The following is a 20,690-nucleotide window of genomic DNA, read 5'->3' on the forward strand; positions in this document are numbered from 1 at the left end:
GTCTGGAGCTATCGCTGGGCGTTGCAGCATGCGAGCCGATAGTGACGAGTTGGTGAACAGGCGGCCGCTCGTCGGGATACCCGAAACTTACCTCTACAGCCGAAAGAAGACTACGAAGAGGACAACGACCACCTGAAGAGGACCGCCATGAAGAGACCTTTGTGCCTGCTTCTCAACCGCTTGTGGATAGGACCAGCGCAAAGGAAACCTCCAAAAGACGTATGAAATGGGACGAAGGGATGAATCGCTTCATTTTTGGTACGTATCTGGAGATCACGAAGATAGAAACGGACAGGACAGCATACAGAGGTAAACTATATCACGCGTTCATTACACAATACCCACATTTAGCACACTTGACAGAACAACGCATTGCAGACCAACGTAGAGTTATCCTTAAAAATACACTCCTTACATTAGACACACAGGAACAAATCAGGCACGAAATTGAAGCACTACTCAACACAAACAACACACTCATCGTACAAGATAATACACCCGTTCTAAACAACACTGAAATACAGATATTTGCGACACCCCAGCAATCGATAGATACAAATAATCACATAAACCAAACACTCACATCCCTTCAAAAAGAATTTGACAATGCATTGTTAGAATTCTCAAACACTGACCCAACACAAAGAGCACGAATACCTAAACAAAGTCACACTACAAAATTACGCACACTCTCAAAAACACTAAATGATCACATTTTACCTAATTACATTAACGATAACACAAGCTTACATCAACTACACTTTGTTGTGTATTGCGGTGCGGTTGCAGTTTCTAGATGTAACGGTTCAAGAATAACAACAAACCAAGAACACCACACAACAAAAAAGCGCTCACCCCCGGCTTGGGAAAAACGCCTGATTAATCGCATCGATGACATCAGACGTGACTTGGGTCGAATTACACAATACATACAAGGAACTCGTTCTTCAAAATTAACAAGACAAGTACAACACATAACTACAAAACTAAACAATCACACCACACGAGAACAAAATACAAACTATAACGAACATAGAGATACACTCACACAAAAACTATCTATAGGTATACACAAACCGTTTAAAACGCTATAGGGAAACTGCAGACAGAAAGCGCCATAACACACAATTTAAACATAACGAAAAACTATTTTACAGATCACTAACACAAAACAGCACTAATGAAAAACTAATTCCACCATCTCTACACTCACTTCAGCAATACTGGTTTGACTTATGGACCAAAGACATTAAACACAATCCACACGCCCCGTGGATTACCACAGAAACCACACGCACTGAATACATTACTCCTATGAATAACACAAACATCACTACAACAGACATCATTCAAACTATTAATCACTTACATAACTGGAAAAGTCCAGGCATTGATAACATTCACAACTTTTGGTGGAAATATTTTACCTACACTCACTCTTACCTTGCACAACAATTTACTGAACTTCTTAATTCACCAGATCGCACTCCTGCATTCTTTACACAAGGTATCACTTACATGCTCCCAAAAGACAACAATACACAAGACCCATCTAAATATAGACCAATTACATGCCTTCCTACAATATACAAAATCCTTACATCATGCATTACCAACAAAATATACCAACACTGTACTGATAACAACATTTTATACGAAGAACAAAAAGGGTGTACCAAGTGTTCCAGAGGCTGTAAAGAGCAACTCATTATGGACTCTGTAATACTTGAACAATCCAGACATAACAAACGAAACATACACACTGCATACATTGATTACAAAAAAGCATTCGATTCAGTACCACACTCTTGGTTACAACAAGTACTTCAATATACAAGGTCAGCAACAATATTACACAATTCCTCAATTACATAATGTCATGTTGGAACACTACGTTAACACTTACACTAAACGACACAAAACTTATTACTGACCCAATACAAATTAAAAGAGGCATCTTTCAAGGCGATTCTTTAAGTCCGCTTTGGTTTTGTCTTGCTCTTAATCCACTTTCATATTTGTTAAACACTACTAACTTTGGGTACAATATTAAGCACAACCACGAAATACATCACAACATTACACACCTGTTTTACATGGACGATCTTAAATTATACTCTTCCACAAGCATAAAACTTAATCACCTTCTACACATTACTGAAACATTCTCACGTGACATACAAATGGACTTTGGAATCGATAAATGTAAAACACAACACATCACAGCTGGTAAAAGACAACTTTTAGATTATGAGCTCGAACAGGGTAATTTAATAAATTCCATGGACGAGAATGAAACTTATAAGTATCTTGGTTTTCAGCAAAACACACACATTAAACATACGAGTATAAAACAAACACTTATCACACAATACCTACAAAGAATACGCAGTATACTTAAAACAAAATTACACGGTAGAAATACAATCAAAGCTATTAACACTTATGCCACACCAGTACTTACATACTCTTTTGGGATTATACGTTGGACAAATACAGATTTAGAACAAATACAGAGAAACACACGTACACTATTAACAAAACACCATATACATCACCCTCACTCCTCCACTATACGACTTTACCTTCCTCGTTCGGAAGGAGGTAGAGGACTTACAGATATAAAACTATTACACCAAACACAAATACACCATTTACGACAATACTTTTATAACAAATCAGATACTTCAGTCTTACACAAAACAGTAACATATGCAGACAAATCTTACACACCACTTAACCTACACGAAACTAATGTACTCCCACCCACATCCAAACTTACATACATCACAAATAATATACAGACATGGAACCAAAAGCCTTTACATGGACGATTTCCACAAGAGGTTGGCCAGGATTGTGTTGACTCTATAGCAACGCACAGTTGGTTGTCTGAATGTGATGTCTTCATGGAGACTGAGGGTTTCATGTTAGCAATACAAGACCAGGTCATTAACACACGCAACTATAAAAAACACATACATAAAGATAAAACAGTGACAAATGATTCTTGTCGACTTTGTTCACAAACATCAGAAACAATCCAACATATAATATCGGCATCATGCACACGACTTGCACAAACTGAATACAAACATCGACACGATCAGGTAGCTAAAATCATACATCAAAAATTAGCACTTAAACACAATCTCATAACAGATAAGACACCATACTACAAATACACGCCACAGATCATACTTGAAAACAACACAGACAAATTATATTGGGACAGGACACTACTCACAGACAAAACTATCCACAATAATAGACCAGATATTACACTTATAGATAAAACACAAAAATCCATTTGTATTATAGACATTGCCATACCCATCACTAACAACTTAACTAAAACACATGCAGAAAAACACCGCAAATACACCGATATAGCTATCGAGCTTAAGACGCAATGGAGAATGAAATCTACTGTTATAGTTCCCATTATTCTTAGTGCTACCGGAGTTATACCAAAGACAATACACATTTACAACTATTAGGTTTGGACAAAAACACATACAAACATTTACAAAAAGCAGTCATTATCAACACATGCCATATTGTTCGTAAATTTCTAAACATAACACAAGATACTACATACAGAAATGATCCACAACGTATACATGTAAACAACAGTACTCGCTCACAACACGGTACACAACATACTGTAATATCTCCAACTCTAACCCAAACAAAACACACAAATACAACTTACCGAACAAACAAGTACCTACCTACAACAAATGATACAACATATACTACAATCAGAGATTCACCTCTGAAGCAAACCACATTACCACCACCCATTAGTATTCAACCCAAACGCAAAAGCCTAAACAGCACTTTAGACTCACAACATGACACACAACATACTGTAATATTTCCAAACTTAACTCAACCAGCCACACAAACACAACTTCCTGAACAAACAAACGCAATAAATAAAAGTAACGCAACACGCACTACAAAGACGCCCTCACCCACACGGCCTAGCACAGCTAAAAAACACAATACTCTTTCTTCTCAGAAACTCACCACGTTATCACAAACACAACCCACTCGTACTCAACCCAAACGCAACAACCTTAACAGCACTACAGGCTCACAAAATACTGTAATGTCTCCACCAATAACCCATGCAACAACAGAAATACAACTTCAAGAACAAAGAAACGCCATAAATACAAGTAACGCAACATGCACTACAAAGACAGGTCCATCCAATAAAGTTACACGCCCTAGCACATTTAAAAAAACACAAAACTCCTTCTTTACAGAAACACACCACATTATCACAACCCACTCGTATTCAACCGCAACGCAAAAACCTTAACAGAACTACAGGCTCACAACATACTAAAATATCTCCACCAAAAACCCAAGCAACTTCACAAATACAACCTCAAGAACAAAGAAACATCATAAACACAAGTAACGCAACATGTACTACAAAGACAGGTCCATCCAATAAAGGTACACGCCCTAGCACAGTTAAAAAACACAATACTCCTTCTTCTCAGAAACAACCCACTCGTATACAACCGAAACGCAAAAACCTTAACACAGGCTCACAAAATATTGCAATATCTCCACCAAAAACCCAAGCAACCTCACAAATACGACCTCAGGAACAAAGAAACACCATAAATACAATTAAAAAACACAAAACTCCTTTTTCACAGAAACACACCACGTTATCACAACCCACTCGTATTCAACCCAAACGCAAAGCCAAAGAAACACTTACACAATAAACTCCATTTAATAAAACTACAGGAATTATTATAATGATTTTTTTTGTTTTGTTTTGTCCTGATAGCGTTGGCTATTGTGCCCATCAATATAGATATGTTGGTAAGTATGAATTACATACTATCTCAAGATTTCCAATGTGAGTGTGTGAATTTTTATTTTATTTATTTATTTATTTCGTTTTTTTTTAGGACCCTACATAACTTCACCAGACACAGACACAGACACTAATCGTTACTTGATTTTAATCCGTGCGATTAGTTAACCAGGCTAGACCTGAGTTCTCACAAGAAACACCGACCATAATAATAGTTTATTGCCATGAATAAATTCCTTTACATTGGCATTGTCATGAATGTAGAATTATATAGAAAAAAAGACAAACTAAAAACATAAAGAGGACAAACGTTATACATTGAGGAGAATAAGATGTTAGTGTGTCCGGTTTAATTCGCATCAAGCTCGCCCACGGAGTAGTAATTTTTTTCAAGTAGATATAATTTTAAGTTTTTTTTGAACAATTGAATATTCCTTGATTGTTTTATTGCCTTTGGTATAGCATTAAATACTTTGATGCAATTATAGTAATAACCTCTCTCATAACGCGTTGTTCGGTGAGTGGGTATGCTCAAATTGTCACCATTCCTTGTACTCATTGCGCTGTAAATATGGCTATTTTTATTGAAATCATTTATGTTACGCCACGTATGTACCGAGGCGCAGTATATAAAAAGACTGGGTAGAGTTAAAATTTTCAATTGTTGAAATGAAGTTCGGCAAGAAGCTGCACTTGGAAGACCAACCATAGCCCTAATAATGCGTTTTTGTGCTATAAATACTCAAAGTAGTATGCTGTAGGCTAGTACACCATGTACAGCTGCGAAGTAATACGCTCGAATTGAGTTAAGGCTTAGGCGCTCTTTGAGATATCTGATAGCATAGCATGCACTATTCAGTCTGCCCACAACATAGTCAACCTGCTTGCACCACTTCAAATTTTGGTCAATATGCACCCCTAAGAATTTAGAAGAATAATTAAGGAACATAAAAAGTTAGCGGGAAAAGAAGAATAGATTTTTGAAAAGAGCGGGAAAGTATAGCGTAGTTTAGACGAAATAACAGCAGATGGCCCTGAAAACGAATCAGAGGCATATCATTGAATAAAATGCTTTACGCATAAGCTTAGAAAATTAGAATAGTGAAAACAGTAATGAAAGAAGAAGCGTTTAGAGTGTGCAAAGGAAGATAAAATTGTAAGAAGAGAGCCAGAACCGAAAGAAGCAAAGAAATCAAAAGAAGAGATTTAAGAAAATGAGTACGCCTATGATATGATATTCAAAACAAAATAAACAAATTCTAATCTAAAAATCAAAATAAATAATGCAAAAATAAAGTAACAAGTTAAAAAGTAATCGTAAACGATTTACATAAAGCGCATTTCCACTTGCATTCATTTCCCATTTGTAAGATGCAACTTCTGTTAAAATCGTAAAAATCCGCCACAAATATGAAAGATAGCGTTGCACATGGGCAATCCATTGTTGACGTGCTACTTCAATTTCAGTTTATGAGAAGAATTTCATTTCAATGCTTTTCTAAATAAGAAAGTTGGAACTGCGCATGCGCAAACCTAAATTTTAAAACTAATTTACTATAACTAACTAATAAACTAAGATTTTCCTTTGTTCCAAGCGCCTAAGTATCAAATTTCACTTAAATAGTTCCATAGATAAAAAAGTTGGCACGGCGCATGCGCAAAATAAAATTTTGAAATTGGCGTTTGATTTTCCTTTATTCCAAGTGCCTATGTATCAAATTTCGTTTAAATTCTTCCATAAATAAAAAAAGTTGGCACTGCGCATGCGCAAAACCAAATTTTGAAATTGGCGTTTGATTTTCCTTTATTCCAAGTGCCTATGTATCAAATTTCGTTTAAATTCTTCCATAAATAAAAAAGTTGGCACTGCGCATGCGCAAAACCAAATTTTGAAATTGGCGTTTGATTTTCCTTTATTCCAAGTGCCTATGTATCAAATTTCATTCAAATACTTTTATAAGTAAAAAAGTTTGCAATTCGGTTTATAAATGGTCGAGATGCGAAAAGGGCACTGTGAATTTTGAATCGATTCGATCCAACTTTTGGCATTGCGTATTATATGGCTAAATCTATGCCCATATTGAATTTCATGCAATTCAGTTCATAACTAACGGAGATGTAAAAGCGATCGAACATTTCTAAACAAAGTTATCGTTCACACGGACAGATAGATGGACAGACAGACAAAGGAACAGACGGAGAGACCAACCGGCAGGCGACAGATAGCAATGCAAAATTATAAACGATCTCTAGGATCGTTAATAAACGGCAAAAGTGTAAAATTATGGAACATGTAAAAAACGGTTTTTTGTTTTTTTTACAATAACTTTTTTTGTAAGCGGTACAGAAAAAATTCCTTCCTTGGTACAAGACTCGACACCATAACGAACCAAATAGCGAAAAAAGTAGAACAATAGCTCTTAAGATAAAAAACTAGTAGCGTCGCAAAGTTAGCGGACGGACGGACGGACGGACGGACGGACAAAGTGGCCACAATAGCGCATTTTTTTTTATTTTTGTGGAAATGCGCTAAAAATGAACCTGTAACAAAGATGCGGGGCACATATGAAGCAAATTCATGTTTATCATATTGAAACAATTCACCGGAATTAAGTTTTCTTATTTATCATTTTATAGAGTGTGATTTTTTCTTTCTAGATACAATCTGAATAGGGACTATAGCATCAAATTGAAATTATGCCATTTATAGGTAGGTAAAGACTACCTGCGTAGGTAAATGGTAAAACGCAATTTTTAAAAAATGGGTCTTTTGCACCGTCAATTGTGTAAACAAACGGCGTATTTGAGCTTCCTTGCATATTTCGGTCTCCTATATTTCTTAGCATTAATTACAATGCGTCCAGGTCCAATAACACTACTTTCGGTACCAAATTTGGCATCCGCTTCTAAAGCATGTAATTATTTTTGTCCAAAAAAACAAAAGAAAAATGGGGTTGGACAGACGTCGTTAGGAAAGTGTGCATTGCCGGGATAACCAATGCCGGGAATGCAATAGTCGCCGGGATAGGTCGTCGCCGGGATGAGATCATAGATAATTATCTATGGATGAGATGCACCGAAGTAGGTATACTTCATCGTGTTTCACTCACGTGGCGTTTATGCGTTTTACAAAACAACGTGTCAAACAAAGACCAGGATACCTACCACAGCCTACGTTAGGCAGTACGCGATTTTAATTATTATCGATGCCGTTCCAGTTACAGAGTATACAGTTGAATGTGTATTGTGTAAGTAACCTACAAGAAGAAAAGTGTAACCGTTTAGGAAAAAGTGTTACGGGGCAACGCACACTTTGCTATATTGATTTGAAGATTGTTTATTTTCGAGGGTAAATACACAAGAGCTTGATTTTTAATAGGATAATTTTATTTTTACACGACAGTTTTGTTGCAACGGAAAGAACTAGAGATCAAAAGTGTGATAATTTTTATTTTATCATGTGCTTTTGATCGAAGGTTTTTTCCAGGAAGCAACAAAATTGAATTAAAAATAAAATTATCCTGATTTCAAACCAAGATCGAGTGTATTTTAGGGAGATTAATAAAAGACAGTAAATTTTAAAACCACTATATATTTTACGCATTCCTACGCGCATTTTTATCGCTCATAAAAAGCCACCTAACGTTTAATTGCTGATAAAAATCTACCTAGCTTTTAATCAGATAAAAAATCATCTGATTCGTTAGAATTTGAAACAATCACCATGCTGTTTGGTTGTATATTAATGGAATGTATTAATCGAAGATAATTTGGAGCACTGAGCTTTTAAGTAACGAGTATCATTTTGTAAGTTGAGTACTATGTCTTTTTTTAATTAAACAAGACTACACGTAGTTATTACTTCCTTGGACAAAATTTGATCCATACTTTATTTTTAGGAACTTTACTTATATGGTCCGTATCTTCGCCTAACGGCAGTATGGTCTTCTCGTCTAAATAAATATCAAATTTAGACAATATTGCAATTAGTCCCATTTTCAGTTGGGTTATCCCAAATTTACGACCTAAAATTTGAAATTATGAAAGAAACGTCTAGACATTTTTCTACCCATGCAAGCCCTTGGTCCATCACCGAAGCCCAAATAACACGATTTCGGCCGAGAATCAAGCTGCTCTGTTTTAAAACGATCAGGATCAAATCGAGAAGGTTCCTCATAATATTTGCTGTCGTGATGTATGGCGGATGATGGTATATAAACTTGAGTACCTTTCTTAATTACAACACTTGATCCGGGATACTTAGGTGGAGATAGCACAACATCCTTGGTACACTTCCGGTTTATAAATTTTATAACAGGATGCATTCTAACGGTTTCTAAAAAACAATTATTCTCAAGTAAGTACATACCATACCAAGTGTCCCTATGCCCACCTAAAACGATATTGTCAATATAGACCATTTCATTTAGAGCTTCTTCCGAATAGATTGAGGTATGTTGTTGGAAAATGTAATCGATTTCTTCCTGAGCTTTTAATTGTACCGCACGATTCACTGACAATTCCAATAATGCGTATGTAAAAGCAAGAGCACTTGTACCCCATCCATCTAAATAAAACGTGCACGCATAACCAAAATGGGTGAGGTCTGAAAATGAAATTTGCAACTATAGTTAGTTATGGTATTAAAATTGGTTAATAATTAATACCAGTCTTTACTTGTATTTATTTAAAAAAATCATGCCGCATAGGTTCTCAACAATTCGACCGTTAAAGAAAGTAAATAAATATAGAATATCAATGCATTCAGGAGCGACATGGAAAATCTCAAAGTAGAGTTTTTATTAGGAGTGAAAAGTACCTATCAATTTTCATACGTAATGTACAATTTGTCTGACGATGTGAGGACGTCAACTCAGATGAGTCGCAGCGTTACTTCACTAACCGTTTGTGAGAAACCATATTTTTCCAAAAATGTAATCTATCAAGGCATTTAAGATATCTTGTTAATTAAATTTATTAAAGATCGCCAAATCCTTTTTAGTTAATAATAATGTGGTGTTGGTATAAACAAAACTTAATTTGGGTAGATATATGAGCAAAAATATGGGAACGTTGTGGTCAGATAATGCGAAGCAATTTGAATATCCCAGCAAGATCAAAAGTGATATTTTTAAACCAATAAATACCGTCAAATGATATAGGTTACAATGTAAATACTATAAACAATTGCAAAATTCAATATTCGTCTGACACGCAAACGATAGAATAAATTTCTCAGAGAATCGCAAATGCAATATAAACAATTACGGGAATATGAAACGACGACATTGGTAGGATAATTACAACGAAGGCCTCCTTCTAATCTTACATCCTCTTAACAGCGCTTTGATTTGAATGTCATTGCTTCAAATACGACGTTTCGATAGCGAATAACAAAAGCTCTATATGCAGATGGTGGCTTTCTTCTCCAAATACGAACGAAGAAGTAAGTCAATGCGAATCATTCTTCCAAACTGGTCGAATGGTGTTGAAATGCTGCTTCTACACGAAGATTTATTGCTAATTTGTATGGAAAACCACTTGTGGAACGATATTTGGCACCTTTTCCACCGAATATTGCTTAATTAAATGCACATAAAAATATCCAAAGCACGCCTTGCGTAGGCCACCTCTTTGAATCGAACTCAATAATGTCAAATCACGAAATGCGAGCACACGTCTCGATTTATCCAGCGAATCCGAAATTCCCGAATAAGTTCGTTTAAATTTAAATTGTCAATGAAAAGTATACTTATAGTCACTGTAACGTTTGGTATTAAAAATTCTATAAATAAGTATATATAATTCAAAAATATTCAGGTACCATCTCAAGGTCAAGTCAACAATGGGTAGGTAGTATCTTAGTGCTATTCTTTACACTATGGTAGTATTAATTGTCATAACAGCATGGCTGCATAGTCATCGTTTGTAATGTAACTTCCAAAATATTAAACATCTTTGCTTTAAAATGAAAGGACTAAGCAACTACAGTAATTAAAGTTCTAGAAAGCGCTGTTTTGGGAAAGATGTCACGGAACGGATCATGATGATGGAGCCATTTTACGCAAACTTTCGAGTAATATAAAGAAAAGAACTTCCTCAAAGTTTTATTTTTTTATAGGATAAAACTTCTATTAGCGTGTCTCACCATAATCGCCTCCAAGGTATAATTTCTAGCAAGCCGCTTTACCTATAGTCTGGTTGAATTATCGTAAACCCAAATTCAACTAGCTAAAGAAAAGAAACAAAATGACATACGTGCCTTGATACTTTTCCTTTGCTTCTTTTAGAAAATTTAAGTAATCTGAGTTGTATATATTTTCCCTTGTCTTTATTGCTTCTGAAATCATATCCTTAAATTGTTGGGTAAAGTATTTACCGATATATCTAGGAGCATGGAGCACTCTGTTAAATGAATAAGTAATATGTTTAATTTAGTCTTACGATATTCTAAACAAGCTCGCTATATTAGGCAACAACATTCCAACGGTGCTGTTTATCCCAGCTATAGTTGGATTGTTAATAGCCACACTATCTCTTATTTGAAAAATGAGTGGATGATCTTCGTCAAAACACCTTCCCTCAAGACCAAACGCACAAGCCATCACGTTATTTCCAGTAAACCTGTAGGCTATATCTTCAGCATCTACACAGTTACCATTTAAAGCGTCGATATATTTTATCATGCGCCGACAAACCATTTCTATATGCGGTTTCATGTCTCTAACCTATGTAACAACATTGTTATACAGAAATTAAAATTTGATGTACCTACTTTTAAGCTTGACAATTGAGGAGCAATTTCCTTTCTCATCGTTTTCCAATTTTCACCCTCGACGAAAAACGGATTTATTTTGGCAACATCATCCGGAGTTTTTATAAACACATCGTGGAAACTTTCAAAATTCTCAATAAGAACCTCCCTTATTACTTCAGGATCTCGAATAACTACTGCCGGTGTCAGGAAGTTGTAAAACCCGACGTAAGAAAATTCTTCGTATGTTCTTCGTTAAATAAAAAATAAAATAGGAATATTAAAATTTTTTAGTTTTTTACAAATGTTGAAAATATCTTAGGGCATTATTTTAAAATTTTGACACTACAGTACAACCTCGTTAATCCGAATAGATTCGAACCACCGACCTTTCGGATTATCACATTTTCGGATTATCGCGAAACTAATGAAAATAATAAATTTGGACACAAGCATTAAGAAATAAACTTTATTCTTTTCAACGTCTTCAGGGGTGTCATCGTTGTTACGAGGAACAAAATTATTTCGGACTATCGCGATTTCGGACTAGCGTGTATTCGGATTATAGAGGTTGCACTGTATTAGCAATTCTGATATGTTCTCTACTATTACGTAAAGAAGGAGTAGGGGGGGAGGGGTATCCTTAGTCATAGAAACAGGTGGTGAGGCGCAGGTGGCCTTAATATAGATAGGTAGTGAAACTAACAAACCACACTATATGGTTTTGGATGCTCATCTCTGTTACCTTTATAATAAAATGCTGCGCACTCACCTATAAAGACGTTCAAAGAATTCGGAAAGTGTAGTACGTAACAAGATTACATCTCCAATATTTCCAAATAGTAAAGTTGTTTCAGGGAATGGTACTCCTTGATTTTTCCAATATGAATACGCCTTCTTTTTTTGTAAATACAATAAAAACAATAAAAGTATAGAAACAACAATTGCGAACAGTAAAATCATTTTGATGTAAGGTAATTTTTTACCTATACGCCCATAGGTAGGTTTGGAAAGTAATAAAACAAAGTAGATCGTTTCAAGTAGGTAGTTATGATTTATGAATGCGTTTATCAAACGATAATGACACTACAAAAATACGATTACGATAACGATAACCCTTGCAGTATATATTGCCCAAGCGATTTCGTACGGGAGCATTACCACGTGCCTTCATTCAGTTTTTCCCCGTTCCAGTGGGAAAATAGGTACACCTTAAAAGAATCCTACGTTTTATATGTCAAATGTTGCGTGTTATCTTCCGCAGTTTCAACCGTAAAACGTAAAATCCCGTTTTTTCCTGTTCCGGTGTGAATTTCGGGAAATCTTCTCTTAGTGGTCCCGTACAATCTCGAAAGAACCTACATCCCGCCTTTCAGGTTTCTATACGCCCAGTAGCTGTATGCTGTCATGGAAAAGTTTTACATACAGTGATATTCATGTAGAAATAGGGATTTCCTATAGGAATTTCCTATGTCTACTTTTACATGATAAAAAGTCTCCTGAAGGACGCCTAATTTTATGCAACCAAAATAACTTCTTGTAACAAATAAAGATCTGGCTGTCATATTAATTATTAGTTTGAATATTATTGTTTTAGCTTCACAGAAAATAAATCTCTTAAGTTCCTTTAACTGTTATCGGCACTATACCAATTGGCTGTAGTTGAATAAATCGCACACGAACCGAAATTAGAATACGGAAGTCAAAGCGATAATATTCAAATTAATTAATATGACAGGCAGATCCTCATTTGTTGTAGGTATTTAATTTGGTTGCATAAAGTTAGGCGTCTTTTTATCATGTAAAAGTAGACAGGAAATCGCTATGTCTACTTCTACTCAAAGAAACTAGGTACAGTGCCAAGGCGTCAGCCACATAAGATCCCACGTTCTTTTTTACAACTGCAAACAATTATTTTGAAAGGTCTTCAGGTCCATTTTAATAGGATGCAATGAATGCCGAATACTTCTGTTTCCACGCCACTTTGGATCTGAAGGTGGTGTATCAAACGTTGATCTAAACATTAAACCAGTAGGTACATAGAGAGCGGTGTTGTGCATTTGTGCAAAGGGAAAAGTTTCGGACGGCCGCACACTTGTAACAAATACCTTAAAGGTATTTGCTTGTAATCGTATCAATATCGATCGAGTGTCTGGAAGTGATGATATCGGAGATCTGTGAACTTATTTTTCAGAAGAAAAAACTTTTCTTTAATACTCTTCATTTTGATTTGTAACCCATGGTTCTATTTTGTTTCTTTAATTAAAATACAGATTGAATCGCCCTGTATATATTATATATAAATATATTGAATAGTGTCTGGAATTGATGTAAGTGTGTATGTAAGTTTCTTTATTTGTAGTATTCGAAGCATGTAGATTAACATGCTCCGATTTGCGATTTCAGGATTTTTCGAAAAAAATTGTCGTTGGTTTTTTATTCATAACTCCTCTACATTTTATATTATAGAATGTTCATTAAGAAACAATTTTTTAGGTTTTTACAATAACCTTTTAAAGCTGCCGGCGCTTTAAACGTCCATTAAGTACACACCTAATTTTTATCGCACAGAAAATTTCCTGTGAGCACAGGGACGTAACTAGGTACCCGCAGCTACAGCGACTGCGGGGGGGCCCCAGAGTTCTGGGGCCCCCAACTAATCTCCTTATTTGAGTATTCTCAACTTCTTTGAGAAAATTGTGATTAGTTTGGTTGATGAATTTGCTGCTACTGTATATTTTAAATTTTTATAATGTATAATATCGTCTTAACCTTTTTTTTTGTTTATTTTAAGGCAAAACTTGTAAAAATTAATAAAAATTCTTCTTAGGCACTGCCTTTTTGTTTAGGGACTTGGAGAGAGGGCCAATAAAAATGTTTGCGGGGGGGCCTCAAAATTATAGTTACGTCGCTGTGTGAGCAAATTGTTTGGAATTAAAAAAAGCTACAAGTTCATACTACCTATAGCATTTTTTATGTTATCTCCAGTTGTTTTGGAGGAGTTTTTCACAAAATTGCATTTTTATCTTTTAGCTTTAATTATTTCTAAATTAAGTATTCTAAACTGGTTACACTGCTAGAATATATTAATATAATACGTACGTAATTAGAGAAAATTGGAAATGGGGAAGAACTAATTACAATTAGGGTGGTAACTAGGGGATTATTTTTGCTGAAAAAAATAGGGATCTATCTTATTTTCAGTTTTGACGTTAATTCACTGCAAAACTCTCGAATTTAGCGTTTGACGTATCAAGATCTAACCTTTAACAATCCATAAAAACTCATATTCTTTGTCTTTTTAAGAGCTATGATTCTGTTTACCAGTTTTTTTTTAAAATAAAATGCATACCTAGTATTTTTAGAGTTTTTCGCACAACAAACTAAAACCATTAATCTTTTCTATAATGACAAACTGATATACCTTCGGCCGCCAATAACTCGAAAAGTATTATAACTTTACAAAAAAATGTATGGAACACTTTTTGCTTAATAGTATAATTATTATGTTATGTTGTATGTTATATTGTTGCCCGAAACGTAGTTGAGGGCAGCAAGCACCCGAGGGATTAGGACGCACTTTAGTCCTGTGGTATATACGCTATTTTTTGTACTCCGGTAATCAGCTACGGTAATTTCAATGTTGAAGTGCAAATTTGAAAGAAAAAATTTCATTGATTGTAGGATCAATACACCTGGTAATGTCAAATTGTGACCATATAACGATAAATGTCAGTTTGATTTAAAGATTCTAGTTTAAAACTACGGCGTACAAATGATCGTTTAAAACTCTGAAGAAAAAGCTTTATAAGGAAACCTACTGCCTTCCAAATTCAAAAAGATATATGGAAAACGATATAATAAGTCTAAAATATGGTGCAAGAATAAATATGTGCAATACAGGTAACCATTAAATTGTGTTTGACAATTCAGTGTGTACTGTCACTTTTAGTCCCGCGTCGCGTTTGAGAAAAAATTGCACTTTAGTCCCTTAAATGAATGACAAAACACGTTGATTTAGTCCACGGTGTACAAAAAATTAATTTTTATATCCATTTCGGTGGTAAAATTATAATTTAAAAAATTCAACCCCAGAGATAGGGTGGCAACCGCCGTCGCCAGGGTGAAACCGCCCTTTGGCATATGATAGGTATAGATTTTTTATTATACCTGAATCACAATATCCGTTTTAAACACTCAAATGCGTGCGAAAAAAAGCCTTTAAAACACACGTGCTTTAAAGTTGCTAAGTAACGATACTTCAAATATGACTTTTGAAACTGTCATCTGGGTGAAATAAAAAATCTTCCTAAGTCGCTTTCTGTAAATGCAGAACATTTCTTTGGCTTGTACCTATCCTTTGGTTGAAGCTTTTACAAACGCGCGTAATTGAGGGTATGCTTCCAAATCTGTTCCACTTTTTAGTCCCAGCAATAAGTGAAGTTTTGAATGAATGCACGAAAAGATAGAAGATTTAAATACCTTTGACATTTCCTTCATATATGCCAGCATTATCGATGCATTTAAGACTTTATTCGTAAGTAACTTCCTATTCATCCATGGAAACAACTTTTCATATGCTTGATAATAGGCTTTACTGGATTGAGATTTTACACCTACCAACGTTTGTGTTTAGATTTTACAACAAGCGATTTAATGGACGGTGTATTATCTTTTTCAACGGAAATCGTTTTATTCACAAAGACGACGATTTTTATCAGCAAACGTCAAGTGACATTTCCATGGCAATCGTGAAATTACGAACACCCAGCCCACTTAATTAGACATGTATTCGAGTATAACGAACGTCAATATGATTTCATTGAATTTCCTATTTTTAAATTATACTGCAGGTATAATAAAAAATACTATAAGATACACGTGTATAATTGGTCTTTAAAGCACTTGCAACGTTAAAGGCACTCCGCTTTGCGTCGTGCCCTTAAACTTGTTGCGCGTGCTTTAAAGACTTGATTATACACTTGTATCTTAATATACTATTTATACTTTGACTTATTCCCTATACCTACTGTCAAAATTTCAAGTTAATCGAATCTTTTTGAAAAAAGTATCAGATCAAAACGTTTATTTCCTCGACTAATTAGGCGAGTGATAAAAAGTGTTATGCATTAACCTCGCACTTGATCTTTTGTTTTCGGATACGTCAAATTATCTTCAGCTGAAACTAAATTCGTCCTCCGCATCATATTTAGACGTTGCCGAATGCCGGGTTTGGTTATTAACTATACACGTCGAGATAAAAATGCTTGAACTCGTGCCATGCGATCTGTAAGTATAGGTCATATTACTTTGTTTTTCAGCATTTAAGTGGTACAATTACCTATGCATTGTTTGAAACTCGATCAAACTTCCAAAGAAATAAAAAAACAGTTCAGTTATTTATAGTGTCGCCTCATTCGGAGGAACATTAGATAATAATTAAAAAAACCTCCTGGTACAGCTAGACCAGTCACATATGACGACGAAGATTGAGATAACTGCCGTACTATGAAGAAGTACAATAATATGGGGGTGACATTTCCAGTTTCATTATTGATTAATTAGATCCTAACAATATGTATATTTTTGTAGGATTTTTGCCAATTTGATGTGCAAAATATCGTACCTATTGCGCCCAATATAGAGTACCTACACCCAAACACTGAAAACACAAAATTAAAATACCCCGTTTTTTGCGATATTTGTGCGAAATATACACACTATGAGATTGACTAAAAAAAAAGACTATCAATTTTCAATTTAAGGGTTGTCTTTTGTTCTATAAAAATTAAACAAGTATAAATTGTGCACAACTCTTGTTACCCGATCACGATAAGAGGTCGAGGACGAGCGCTGGTTGGTAGAAATTAATTCCTTTCGTTGAGACCTTTCATTAGAGTACCATGAAGGATAAAATACACTTCAAATCAGGAGTCCCTTGGCCCTGCGTCATTGATTTGTGAATCAATTTCATACAAGTTTTTTTTCCGCACACTTGATAGTTGTAACAGCGTTTTAGCGTATTATGTGTGAAATTGATCCACAAATCAATGACACAGAGCCAGAGACTCCTGATTTCAAGTGTACCTATACATTATTTCTCTCAAACTTTGAAGGCGCCTGGCAAAGTGTTAGCCCCGCTACTCCTCAGCCAGGTCTGCATTTCTGTGTTTGGGTATTATTGGAGAAGTGGTGGACAAGTTTTCAGCGTGCCTCAAATACATCCCCAAAAATGTCTACCAGCGCTCGGACTACATGTGTATTCGAGAATACTTGAATGGAAAGGTTATAAGAATACGAGGAAAAATAAATTCCTAGTTTGCGAGAAAAAATCCAAATCAAATGTCTCTACAAAGTTCTGAAATTGATACTACCTCAGAGTACCTACTTACTCTTTAAGGATCCTAGCACACGGCTACTATGACTCATGCTCAAATCACATATTTAACTGTATACTGCATTCATTATAAGAAGGTAGTAGATGGCGCTGTGTTTGAAGATAAGCACACACAGGAAAAATATAAAACGGCACCAAATTATTGTAAAGTAGACATATCCAGCACTGCAAACAGAAATAAATCTTTGACATTAACAGTTAATGACACTTCCAACAGTTTAGATGGCAACAGAAACTACCAGCTTGCAAAATTCGCCACACTTTTATGTTTCAGCGTAATACTGACTCGTGTTTTAACCAATCACACTGAAGGTCAAAGCTTCCCTATGCTTTCTACCACTACCTTCTTAAAATGAATACAGTATAGGTAGGTATATCTGTACTCTAATCTAGTATTTATAAAAAGGACGAGAAATTTCATCTAAGCAAAATTTAAATTAAGAGTTAAAAACTGTACAGAGTATATCGAGTATACCGCATTAAACGTAAGTAGGTATATATTTAAATCAACATGGTCAAAAATATCTGATTTTGGATCTTTACGTTTATTGCTGTAACAACATTGAATTTTGATTTTCGGGATGAATTTAATTTTTTGAGTTACCTGTGGCAACTTTGGTCAGCTACGTCTCCATCGGGAAGACGCCACCTCTCCATCTAGGAACGCACTAGGAACGACGCCACCACCAGTGCCGTATTTATATAAGGGGCAAACGTGGGCAATTGCCCACAGCGGCAAAATTGTAAGGGCGGCAAATTTGGAGGAAAACAGAAAAATTAAAATGCGTTCAAATTTTTTAGGTAAACGGTGAATCGGTAAATGAAATGAAGCAAAAATAAAATCTGTTAGTACATTCATTGCATTGCAAATATAGCCAATGAATATGCCTTACTTTTCCCACCTTGTAATAATGGTGATATAGTGATATGTCAAGAGCGGCAAAAAATGTTTGCCCACAGCGGCAGAAACCCTAAATCCGGCACTGACCACCACTATCCACACCAGGAACCGCGCAAAACTGAATTATTTGGAAATAAGTTTATATATTGGAAATAATCTCCGAAGGCCATACCTGGTTTCACCAATTTAAAAAATAACCGCTCTTACGTTATATTCCATAAGGGCGAAGTTCTGAAAAAGAAATTACTCGGGAAAATATTTATCGTTGACCCGCGTAACCTTTAAAATTAGTGAGCAATGACTAAATTTTACCTTGTTTGGCATATTGATATCGACTTATTTGTAATACGATGTATTCGTTGATTGTTCTAAATAAACCCAATTTTCACAACTTTTTTTTACGCTCTACGAAATTTTGGATATTAAAGTTCTATTACTATAATTTAATGGTGTTTAACCCTTTTTAACACCAATGACAACCCTTTATAGGTACATTTAATTCTGACAAAAATAACGAACAGTAGATGTGAACGGGAAGTGTGTGTAAAAAAGTTGAAATTGCCGCTAATTGTATTTTACGGCTATTACAATTTTAAACCTATTCATTTTCTACTATCGTACATGGCATGCATGTGCAATGCAATTGCAATGCAATCCATTTCAATGTTTTTGATCGTGTGTTGGCCGGATTTAACTCCACCAGCGCGCTGAAACACATCACACAACCGTCGATTGCGCACACTTCCGGCCGCCAAAGTGTAGTCTAGCACAAAACACAAAATGAAAATACAAATTACGATGCCTTTCTTTCATGTTGCCATTTTCTTCATTTAAGGTCACTGATTATGTAAATTCACTTTCAATGAAAAGAATAGACAGACTAGACCAGTGACGTTCTCCTATGTAGCTGAGTGTCATACTCACACGGTATGTGTAATAGCACCCCGCAATTCCAAAAAGTGAAAATAATCTATGTAACGTGCAGAAATGAGTTGCTGTCGAGTCGCCTTTGGAAGTTCTCGTGTAAACAAAAATTCCAAAGGTGACTCGACAGCAAGTTTGAACAGTTGTTAAAGTATATACTATGCGATCAAAAATGAGTTACTGTCAAGTCGCCTTTGAAATTTTTGTTTACATCGAAAATCGTATATTTAACTTGAACTTCCAAAGGCGACTCGACAGCAACCCATTAAATTAGTGGCGGTTCAGCCCTTGTCCCACCAAAGCGTCGCGGCAGCGACACGATGTACCGACCATAACCTATGGTTTATATACACCATATACATACCAACGCTAGATTCATCATCTGGTATTTATAGTCAACAACATGTCTGACAGTGAATTCGAAGAGGATTTAGCTATTTGTGTATTAAGAGCGCAAAATGATATATTGTCGATTGAAATCGACAATCAATTTGCGCTCGAATTACACACAAGATTGTTTCTACAATCGAGCATTTCGCATATTTCGAAAAATTTTAATTTTTCACATATTTGATTTATAGTTAACAATTGGGAGAGCTTGCCGAGCCTTGTTTTTATTAAGTCGCTTATAAAGTGACATTCCTCGAAAAAGATGACGTTTGCGTTGTCAGAGCGCAAATGTCTACTTTGGATATCGATTGTAGAAAAAAACATTTCCTGAAAGGTAAAAATACGATCTTTTATAAGATCAGTGCTATGATTACCATATTATGCATTTCCGTCACTATCCATTATTTACTGTCACCTGTCACCTATTACAAAATAGGTACCCAATTTTCTTGGAAAACTACACAACCATCTCCTG

The 20,690-nt window shown here is 35.4% G+C and overlaps 1 protein-coding gene across 1 annotated transcript; it reads right to left on the minus strand.

The window, feature by feature from the left end:
- Positions 1-8,542: 8,542 nt before the first annotated feature.
- Positions 8,543-12,638, minus strand: LOC116165166 (cytochrome P450 6j1-like). Its single transcript, XM_031479473.1, has 7 exons — positions 12,376-12,638; positions 11,625-11,853; positions 11,294-11,577; positions 11,112-11,236; positions 9,243-9,455; positions 8,919-9,185; positions 8,543-8,874 (listed from the first exon to the last, which is right to left on the minus strand). Exons 1-7 carry the CDS (start codon positions 12,564-12,566, stop codon positions 8,708-8,710), a joined length of 1,476 nt encoding a protein of 491 aa, XP_031335333.1. The 5' UTR covers positions 12,567-12,638; the 3' UTR covers positions 8,543-8,707.
- Between the last annotated feature and the right edge of the window lie 8,052 nt (positions 12,639-20,690).

This window comes from Photinus pyralis, unplaced genomic scaffold (assembly GCF_008802855.1).
Source record: "Photinus pyralis isolate 1611_PpyrPB1 unplaced genomic scaffold, Ppyr1.3 Ppyr1.4_LG2, whole genome shotgun sequence".
Classification (NCBI taxonomy): Eukaryota; Metazoa; Arthropoda; class Insecta; order Coleoptera; family Lampyridae; genus Photinus; species Photinus pyralis.

Coding starts and splice junctions, on each gene's coding strand:
- LOC116165166 (XM_031479473.1), bottom strand. CDS start 12,566: ATGATTTTACTGTTCGCAATTGTTGTTTCTATACTTTTATTGTTTTTA. Junction 11,854..12,375: donor TTCTTTGAACGTCTTTATAG/GTGAGTGCGCAG, acceptor TATTTAACGAAG/AACATACGAAGAATTTTCTT. Junction 9,456..11,111: donor AGCAAAGGAAAAGTATCAAG/GCACGTATGTCA, acceptor TTTCATTTTCAG/ACCTCACCCATTTTGGTTAT.